A 10,884-nucleotide genomic window follows, 5' to 3' on the forward strand; every position below is an offset into this window, starting at 1 on the left:
TATTTTTTGGCCTAAACCAAGCCCACCCCAAAAGAACAAAGTAGCATATTAAGGTAGGTCAAAAACAACACGGATCATCCTCTGGGAAGCAAGAACGTGCAGGGAAAATGAGAAAAGTGCTAGTTGGATTAACATTTTGGGTTGATGTAAAATGTCCTGGTGTCACACACAAAACTATTGCAAGTCATCCTGAACAACCACTCCAGATTCAACAGATGCCTGGTTGGCAAATGACAGACTAATGGACAGACTTACCAACATAGTCATGGATAGCCGTCATGCTAAAGAGACAACTTTGCATTAATGGTACTTGCTAAAACACAATGTCACAGTAGCAAAAGTAGATAAAGTTCATAAACAGAGTAATATCAGTTCAACAGCAAGAACAAAAGCTGTCAACCAGTGTTTAAATTCCTCTGACACATGTTTCTGCAGTTTAAAGCAGGAGTACCTACATTTATAACTCGGGCCTCAGTGGGAATTAAATGCCACAGGCTGACAGTGTGAGTGTCACCTCTATTCATTGAGTAACTAAAGGGATCGTTAGCAATCGCTTCACTCTGTACAGTATTCTCCTCTGCAGGATTAGGTACTTTCAGTTCCAGTGGAGGCTCTACTGTCTCAGAAAACACCTATAAAAGAGCCTGAGGATGAATTATTCATTATTCAAGGGACGGAGTGGCGCAGTGGGAGTGGCGCAGTGGGCTGTGCGTTGATCATCAGACCAAGGGTGGCGTTGGGAAACTCCAGTTCGAAACCCGCCCCCGCCGCCACTGTGTCAGGCCGTTGTGTCCTTGGGCAACACACTTCACCCGAATTTGCTCCTGTGGATACTGTCCACAGTACATGACCGTTACATGTATGATATGTGTGTAATGTGTACTTGTAAAGCGCCTTGATGACTTCGAGGTGTGAAGATGGGCGGAGTGGCGCAGTGGGCTGTGTGTTGATCATCAGACCAAGGGGGCGTTGGGGAACACTAGTTCGAAACCCGCCACCGCTGCGTCTGTAAAGCCGTTGTGTCCCTGGGCAAGACACTTCACCTGAATTTGCTTCTGTGGATACTGTCCACAGTACATGACCGTTACATGTGTGTAATGTGTAATGTGTATTTGTAAAGCGCTTTGAGCATCTGGAAAAGTGCTATAATAAATGTAAGGAATTTTTATTATTATTATTGATATCCATGACCACTTAAACTATCCTTCACGAGGCATGCTTATATTAGTACTGTACGCGTCAAGGAATTCAAACAACTCTTAGGGCGTCATTACAATATTTAAAAGGAGCTCACCATGGGGAATGAGAAAATATGAGATAATTACCGTGTTTGATAGAAATGTAATACGGTTCCGAATTCAAAGGAAGCAAGCGCAAACCTCGAGTGAAGGGGAGTGACTTACAGCTGGTTGTGGGATGATTTATTTAAAGGGCAATTTTCAGGGAGAGTTCCACGCAAGATACTATGGACAGTCAGGAATTCAGTCACGTACTGCTGCTGCTGAGTGTTTTGTGCAGCTCAAGAGGAGTATTAACAGGAAATAGAAATCCAAAAATCATGAGCGTCTATATCTCGCCGCCATCAATTAAACATGCACACGCAATCTGTCTGGTAATGGGGGCATGTTTAAGCAGGTTATTACCATTAACATCCAAATAGAAAATAAAGCAGCAGACCTGATTGTAAAGTTAATGCAGCATGGACCCATTTTACAGCCACTTTCAATCTCGCATAGATAAACCAGTAGATCACTTTAATTAGACAATGTGTTAATTGACTGCAGGTCCTGGGGTGTTATGTGTCAACATTAGTCTCCATCAGTGACAACCTCCTTCAGGCACACACTATTCACTCGCAGCGAGAGTGAGACGTGATACTGAGAATGATTTGTGTGCATGTGTATGCGTGCTACTCCGTGTCTGCCTGTTTGCATGTGAACAAGCCTGTCTGCGGGTGGCGGTGACTGTTCTTGTGCATGGGAGGGATGGTGCATCTGAAGGAGGGCAGAGAGGGAAAGGAAGAGAAAGCAAATAGAGGGCAGAGAGAGTGAAACGCAGCGTGCGGTCTTTCGCTTCACTGTGGTCTGACATTATTACGCGCTGACCGCCCGGCTGCTCGGCCCAGCTTCTCCTGTGTTTTGGGAAATGGCAAGGGACATCAGCGTTACAAGGTATCGCACTTGTGGATAAGGTCAAGATGCACTGTGCCTCTGGGAGCTGGAAGTCTCAAACTGAAAGCTCCTATAGTCTATAAATCAATCTATAGGTGTTCGCACAGAGCAGGAGACTGTGTGAAGGGATAACGGCGCCCTAGTAGGGGATGCCCCCGCAATCCCCAGATGGGGAAAAAAGGCATTTAATAGAATTTAAATCAAAGTAAATTGAATCTGACACGTGGGTCCACAATTGTAATTAACACACATATACTTATGCGCTCTACCTCACACTCACAGATAATGTTCGCACCCTTGCGTTGGCGAACAGGATCAGTGGTCAAGCGTATGATTATACTCGACTCTCTGAAGTCGGAGCGAGGTGACGTCTATCAGCGCCTCAGCCAGCATGGCAATCATATAGGAAACATAATGAGGCCATTAGGGTTTGGTGAATGCAGCCTTAAAGCCTCTTGTCAAACCGGCCGGGTCTCTACTACGCACATGCTCATAGCTTCAAAGCTTTTAGTGGCGCCGTGCGATCCAAGATCTGCGTTGTGCTGCAGCAGGTGCACTGCATCCTGATTGGATGGCTTCCTGAATGGCTTCCTTAATGTGGTGGGGATTCTGTGCCGAGCTGTAAGGACAGCTTAGACATTATGTGACACTTTTAAGTGCATCCGGTGACCTTTCACAGGAGTTATAAAATGCAATCTGAAATTGTGCTGACTTTTTTTACTTCAGGCAAAAAGGAAAGAGTATGCAGTATTAAGGATAAGTTGTTTTTGATAGCTGTATGCAGGTTCGGGGGGTTACGGATTATATGTAATGTATTACGTAATCATGATAAAGAAAAATGGTAACTTGCCTTTTCACTTTCTTTGGTTCTTTCCGTCGTGTTTTTTTTATTCAGTAGATGAACCTATATGTTCATAACATGGTGTGTGTGAGCTTAACTGTATGTATTAAACTAAAGCAGATCATTTTCTGTCAGCTCAGATTTTATTTCTGCATTTTTAAACTGTAGTACGTGCTCATGTGTTTCTTTGTTTGTGTGTAGGCCTGAATATCTTGGTTTCTTCTTTTTAAAGGTCACATTATTCTGTTGTCTTACAAAGTTCACTTAAGTATAATTGCATTGCATTTGATATTGACGTATACTGTAGCTGAACGTGTTACAATGGCCCAAAACATTTCCATTGAGGGAAACGCACTGCACTTCAAAAACAAGCCAGATAAAAAATACACAACTGTGCCAAAACACATGCAAATGAAGAAACGTTTTTTCCGCAAAAGGCTCAGAACACAACAGAAACGGGAACACAAAGTGACGCACACAGCTGGGACCTAGCGCTTGTTGACATTTGGGAATAATAGACCTGGCCAATTGTCATGGTCACTGGAAACCTACCTAAAATGTACGTTTTATCAGCTTAATTGAACTATGATCGCAGGATTCCTTCTGAAATGTCTGCAGGTCTGCTGTAAGCTAGCAAGCTAACAAAGTTAACCTAGTCATTTCAAATATACTGACAAACCAAAGTTGTGAAACAGGCTAACTCTACCAACAGTGAAAGTAATCAGGTTTCTTCACTTTTATATGTTGATACTCAGATAAGGTTACTGATTAATAAATGTTTATAGGTCATTTGTAAAAGTAACGAAATACATTGTTAAAGGAACCCTCCCAACCCAAATCTGTAAGTAAGATATTCTGTGTTTTTCTGGTTTCATTTCAAATACTTTGGTGAGACTTTTACTGCTTCCCACACAAAACCTTTGTAAGAAAATGTTGCTTTATATTCTGCAAGGCTCACATCTGCACTACATTGTAAGGTATACAGAAAGGAAATATGACCTGCCATGCAGTATGTGAGTCATCCTTTACACAGAGATTGAAAGCTTAGCAATAAACATAACATGCTTTAAAACCACACTGCATGATTTCAGTAAGCGACCCTCAGCACATTCCTAACTATTCGGGAACCTCTGCCAAGAGTTTAGCTCTCAAGGCCGGTCAAGAGGGATTCTCCATTCATGTTTTGTGGCTTGTTGTCATGACATCGTACTTCCAATGACAAAAAAACAAGGGACAAATTTAAAGACACTAATTAGACGGAGTAGACATTGAAGGATAAGGGAGAAAAGACCTGCTGGAAGGGTTTACATATTTATGATATTTCACCCCCCCCCCCCCCCTTCTTCTTCCTCCAGAGCCACCAGGGTGGCAGGAGAAGCAAGAAAGGAAACAACTTTATAATGTATTACCATCAGTAATTTAGGCTGAGGGTGAGATGGGTTGATGGAAAGAGTGGGTACAGGACCTGCCCCTACATCCTAAATCACATCCTCAGCTGCAGAGACCCTAATGGGAAATGTGGGACGTCTCTGTCCTTGCTGGTGAGTCACTGGGCTTTTTCTACACAGCAAATAGTGAGTGTTATGACCATGAGATGCAAATATCAATGTCAGGTTGATAAAGTGCTCTACATCATAATTTATTTTACAGGATGTCAGATTCTTTTAATACAGGAATAACAACTATTTTAAAATACATCCTGCTAAATGTTGTATTTCCACTTGCCTTGAACATGACACGTTTACCTTCAAATACCTCTATTGAGAGTCTGTACATGTTCCTCCAGATCTCAAGAGGGATTTGGGAGTTTCACATACAGCTCTATTGATGACATTCCAGATATGACTGACCTGTCCCTGCGTGAGTTCTCGTGACCAGAAAAGACAACTCATGTCGAGCTTATCAGCGAACCATCTTACAATTCCTAAACCCCCCCACTCCTCCATCAGGAGAATCACTTCAAACAGAACGCCATGTGCGCCCTGGGTACATGAAAAAAACCTCCCTGAGTGAAAGCGTAGTGTTGACCGGCTGAGAAAGATGACGCCCCGAGCTGAACTATTGACAACACATGCCGATATTCATGGTTTCTTAAAGGAACGTATAAATTATAGATGTAGTCGGGAGGAAATCTCAAGGATCCCTTAGAAGAGATGAATGTTTCAAGATCACACTAAAAGAGGCACTGCTTGTGCTATCCATTTTGTATTCAAGCTGTCAGTCACACAGCCATTATGCTAGTGAGTGCGGAGGGTGGGGGGGATTACACAGCCTCAAAGATTCTTCAGGAAAGAACTTGTCACTTTGCTGTAGGGATGCCTCATTGGAATGAAGCGCATGAATATAATAAATGACAGTTAGTCTCAACATTGCTACCTCTACACTCTTTGTTCATATCTGAGGTTAAGGCTTCGACGTAACCATACGCCTGGCATGAAGACATGAAGACACATACAAAGACAGAGTACGAGAGGCAGAGACAAGCTAGTTGGACAGGTACAGGGAGACAGGGAGAGTGCATTAGCCTTGTGTACACGCCTCAAAGACCAATATATAATTGTCATGGAGAACAAAATGGCTGCTTGAGCAATGTTATAGGTACAGATCGTGGTTGATAGAAAGTAAGTAGAAGGTCTTTCAGTGTTGGACTTTGACTCTGGAGACAGGCACTTTGTTAAGGTCCGCTGCAACTCTTACTACTTTTAAATCCAGGCTAAATACTTTTCTTTTTGTCGCTGCTTTTAATTGAACTATTCACATCTTAAACTGCACTGTAACTTTTATCCATGTATTTTTTCTTTTAATGTTTATTTTATTATCTTTGCTTTTTAATGACTGTTTTTAAATGCCATTTTCTTAATGTCTTTCATTTTTTGTAAAGCACTTTGAATTGCCTTGTTGAAAGGTGCTATATAAATAAACTTGCCTTGCCTTGCCTTGCCTAAGGTTGGCGAAAGTTCATCACCATTGTCAAAAAAATATATTGTGTCAATATGATGGGTTCAAAGAATCAAAGACTGGAAGCAGTTGAATCCAGTATTATCGTATTTGTAGAGCAACCACCCTGACTTTGTTAAGAAGGGAAACCTATCCCCTTTTATAAATGTTGCACATAATGACATAAGCTGAGCACCAATGCCCCTGTAACAATAGAAGTAGTGGTTGTATGTTCATTGTTGTAGGCCCTCACCACAATACCAACATGATGCCTCAGGTGGTTTCTAAGGAAATAACCAACCCTTTTATTTTCTGGTGAGGATTGTATTGTATTTACTGTAATGAAGTCAGATGATGAAGGTGCTCAAATAGTGTAAACTAAGTGGTGAATAATGAATAGAGAGTCAAGGTTAAGGTGGCTGAACCAAGATGGTAACTCTTACTTAACTACTGCTGCATTTAAGTTACAGGGCTTCAAGCTCAATCTCCCTGTTCTACCTCTCCATCCATCAGCAGAACAATCACCAACGGCGAATGAAGATTAAGTAGCAGATCCCCTCTCTCTGCTCTCGAGGCCAGGCCTGATTTCCCCCTTACTTTGCCAGGAAAAAAGGAAAATACTTTAAAATAGAAGGCCTCAGTGTTTGAGATAATTATTAAAGATTAAAAGCTGAGGGGCAGCCACACAAAGCAACCTCCTGGCCCTCTCCATCCAGCACACACTCATGCAGCCATACAGACACAAATATGGACACACAAACAAGTGCATGCACCGTGTCATAATCAGCTCACACAAGACTGAATATGTGGGATTTTTTTTTCCAGCAAAAGGAAGAGCCACAACAACAAATTAGGCTAGTGAAACCACAAAGAGGAGCCCATAGGCTTCCTGTGAGCTTACATGGCTGTGTAAATGACTTTGATTCATTTTGTCTCATTATTCTCTTCGTATGAGGGCCCTCTTGTGTAAGAAGGGGCAGGGTTTTCATCCATTGCCTATGCAGAATGGGCTTGTACATGGTCATTTTAGAGTGGTCCTGTTAACTGCTGCTGTACAGATCAACACATTATGGCGGCAGGTTGCCCCTGTCTTTGACCTCGACAGTTGTGTTGTGACACACACACAAAAGACAACATGATGTCCTTCAACCAGACATTAAGCACTCTCATCTTGATGCACAGCAGCCCTTTAAACCCAACGATCTTCAAGTATTTTAATGTTTGGAAATTGTTTAAAGTGCACAATTAAATGGTTAAAATAAAACAATTTCTATATGTCCCTGCTGTTGTGATCCTTCAATTTAGTGCAGCATTTAATTCCTGCGTCCAAAGCAGGAACACAGTTTAGAATGCTGCAATGTGAAGAGTGTATGGCACATCAAAATTACATTTTTTTTTAAATAATGAAAAAAGCCAAATTAATACATAGGTACTTTTGTAGGTTTTCAGTTAGAGTACAAATGTATAATCTAAAGGGTTTATTGGAGATTGAGCAATAATATATGACTCCCTCCTTCCCCAATCAATTAGTTTGGATGAAAAAGCTTGCATCATTAGGGAGGAATTAATTCATTAGCATATCTCCAATTCCAAATAAATAAATACTTTTCGAAACTAAATCACTAAAAACGAAATATTATTCTCAGACTTTCAGACCGCGCACAGATGGATACAAGTTGTTGCATACAGATTGAACAGAAAAGCAGAGAGAGTGCTTTCGTGCGTAATTGCTGGGAGAATCAAAGGTCACGACCGAACACAATTCACAGTCGCTGCACAATTCTGGCATTTAGGGCTCAGTGTGCTCCGGTGCGCATCTGTAGCTTCCAGTGCACCTGTTAACAGTGAGCCACAACTCAGCGACACGACAGAGCGCAAAGTCTCCGCTCTGTGCGTCACGGAGTTTCTCAAAATCCCCCTACTCTTCATGTGGATTGTGAAAAACGAAGAGACAAATAAATCACGGTTACTCACGCTGCTGTTTTGCCCTGACCAGTACACCACGGCGTGGTTGTGCGCAGAGTCCCCCGTCAGAGAGAAAGTGCTGCTGATGATCTTGGGCTCATCCTGCCGGTTATTCCCTCTCCCTTCCTGCCTGTTCCATCTGAAATCGGACTTCACTTGCTTGTGTCCGTCAAACAACGAGCCCCGGTTCTCCGGAGCTCCGGCATCCACGCCGGCCCGCCCGCTCTCACTGAACTCGGCAAACTCAGGACCGCTTCTCTTCGCTCTCCGGAGCGCGACATCCTCACCCTTCTGGGGCTCCCCTGCCTTATCACTGCCGCTGTGACTTTCTTCATTGGACCCTGGTTCTGTTGTACTAACTCCATCCACATCTTGAGGGGGGACAACCTCGACAGAAACGCCTGTCTCCTGCTCGTCGTCCACTCCAGTATTTTGGTCGAGTTCCTTAAACTCTACTCGGATGTTTTTTATGACCGGCTCCTCGGTCGGGTCAGTGCGCATCCCCAGCTGTAATTCCTCCCGGTGAAGTTGCACTGGCACCGTGCAAGATGCGCAAGTTATCCTCGCCTGGGCATTTTGGAGGGTATGCGCGGCTATCATCACCCAGATACCCAGAGATAAGTGCAAGCCTGGGAAGAAGCCAGCGTCAGTCCCCATCGCTGACAGTGATTTGGGGGGGTGAAGCACCGTTGGATACCTTATCCTAACACCTAAGTCGCTTCTCTCAGGTCGATAGGAAATAAATGCCGCCTCGGTTATCCGTCTGCTTGTTTGGGGAGCGAGAAAAAGTGCTCTTCAGCGAAACTGTTCACGTCCAAGTATCTTTGGTCGGGAAAGCCACCACACAGGAGGGAGGAGCTGTAACACAGCCAGCTGAGGAGTGTGCGCCCGGAAGAGACAGTTAGAGAGAGCAAGAGAGAGCAAGAGAGGGGGGGGGGGGGGAGAGAGAGCAAGAGAGGAGGGGGGGTTTATATAAGAGGCTCTAGTATCTGAAGCGATAGAGAGATAGAGAGATCTCTTGGTAATCTATGTATCTTTATCTCTTCTCGTCCTCTCTTCTCTCTGCTCTCTCTTCATCTCGTCTCTCTCTCTCTCTCCGCTCTCTCTCACTCTCTGCTCTCTCTCTCTCTCATCTCTCTCTCTCCTCTCTCTCTCTCTCTCTCTACTCTCTCTAGCATCTTCATTTTTCCTTTGGTGCTGAGTCTTCCCATATTGTTCCTTGTGCAAAATAATCCTCACATTACATTTTTCTGTTTGCAGTTTTCTAATATTACATTTTCATTAAAGTAGCAGTGTCAATTACAATGACTCAATGAATAAACAAATACATTAGTAACACAAAGGTCATATAATATGCAGTGCGATTTTGTGATTTTGCAGAAATTGCTCTCCTCTATTGTACCGTAGCAGTATTTACTTTGGTGGCACTCTACAAACAATTGTTGACTTGCGTTTAAAACGAATTATATCCTACATGCTTTATTTATTTATAATTACTTAGTATTTACATAGAACGCAGTGTTTCGGTAAGCCCATTCTATTAGTTATAAAATGCTGACTTTTTTAAATGCCTGGCCGTGTCAGCTTTGGTAATATACTTATGGTTTAAGACTTACCCAGAACCACAACATTTAAAAAAAGATATTGATATATGGTCAAACTAATGGTGTAATTCGACTGGCAGATAATGATAATAATAACAACAACAACAACAACAACAGTAATAATAATATAAGAGTCCTCATTCAAGCTCTACTATACAGAAAACAACTAAATAAACTTATTTTCCAAATGTAAGTTGATCGATACTCATACTGTATATGAAATCGATGTAACACTACATTTATTCATCATTCACTTTTTATTTATTCAGGTTGATCAACTTCAGATATATATGTTTAATTAATGGATCACCCTTTGCTACAACAAAACAACACCAAGAGCCTTTTTTTACAGCTTCAACTAGTACATTTTTGTGAAATAGTTGTTTTATTGTAGTAATTTACAAAGTGCCTTGTAAAATAATTAGCTTTCAATATTAATGATCAAAATATAGGCAACAGCATTGATTTTTGCTCCTTTTTAAATAAGTCAGAATAAGCAAGCTAGCCCGCAAGCTAGCTGTGATTAGCATTTTAGACCGGACTGGATATAGGCTAAATGCTTCCTGTCATTAAAGATGAACAACTAACTAATTTACAACATATTAAATGGATATACTTAGTTTGAGTTGGGGCAGCAGATATTCATTAGGGCTGTCAGCGTTAAGGCATTAACGCTCACAATTCATCTGAAAAAGAAACAAAACTTTATCACATTACCAAATTGAACCAAACTTCCCCCTGTAGGACAGATTTCTGCCATGAATCACATGTTAGTGAAAGCACAAATAAAGCAGGGAATCGGCACAAGCTACATATAATGCACTGACCCCTGGCCGTAAGAACCACCTGTGCGTTAGCCAGTTTCTGGAAGATAGCGGACAGGGTCATTGCTCACAATATGATAGCGGAAGTAAGAATACTTCCATCCAAGCATTTGCCATCTGTTGCGCACAATATACAGAGGGGAATCCCAGCGGCTCTCTGTGAAAGCGGCTTTTTCAATGCTATGCTAAGTGTCAGAAAATTGTCTGACAGAAATCATGTTGTAATAAAGTAAAAAAAAACTTGGATTTCTCTTACCCGTTTGCATTGAATATTTATCACAACCTTTTAGTATTTGTGATTTCTCCCCCCAAAAGACAAGTAAATACTGGTATTTTAAACTTGTAATTATTAATAATTTATCAAACATTATTATTGTGATGTGAAATAATATGATACACTGTTTTCATTTAATGACACCGCTAATATTTATTGGATAGAAAACCTGTCTGTAAGAACTTGGCTTGGGAACTGAAGGGTCGCCGGATCAAGTCCCGATCAGACAAAAAAATAAATGTGTGGACTGGTTGCTGGAAAGTTGCCA

At 41.9% G+C, this 10,884-nt stretch overlaps 1 protein-coding gene across 1 annotated transcript in view; it reads right to left on the bottom strand.

Moving 5' to 3' along the window:
- Window positions 1-8,571, bottom strand: part of sorcs3 (sortilin related VPS10 domain containing receptor 3) — a 263,786-nt gene extending 255,215 nt beyond the window's left edge. Inside the window, exon 1 of the mRNA XM_034131550.1 lies at window positions 7,924-8,571. Within this exon, the coding sequence (XP_033987441.1) occupies window positions 7,924-8,571 (648 nt within the window). The remainder of the gene's footprint in view (window positions 1-7,923) is intronic.
- Between the last annotated feature and the right edge of the window lie 2,313 nt (window positions 8,572-10,884).

This window comes from Trematomus bernacchii, unplaced genomic scaffold (assembly GCF_902827165.1).
Source record: "Trematomus bernacchii unplaced genomic scaffold, fTreBer1.1, whole genome shotgun sequence".
In the NCBI taxonomy this organism is placed as follows: Eukaryota; Metazoa; Chordata; class Actinopteri; order Perciformes; family Nototheniidae; genus Trematomus; species Trematomus bernacchii.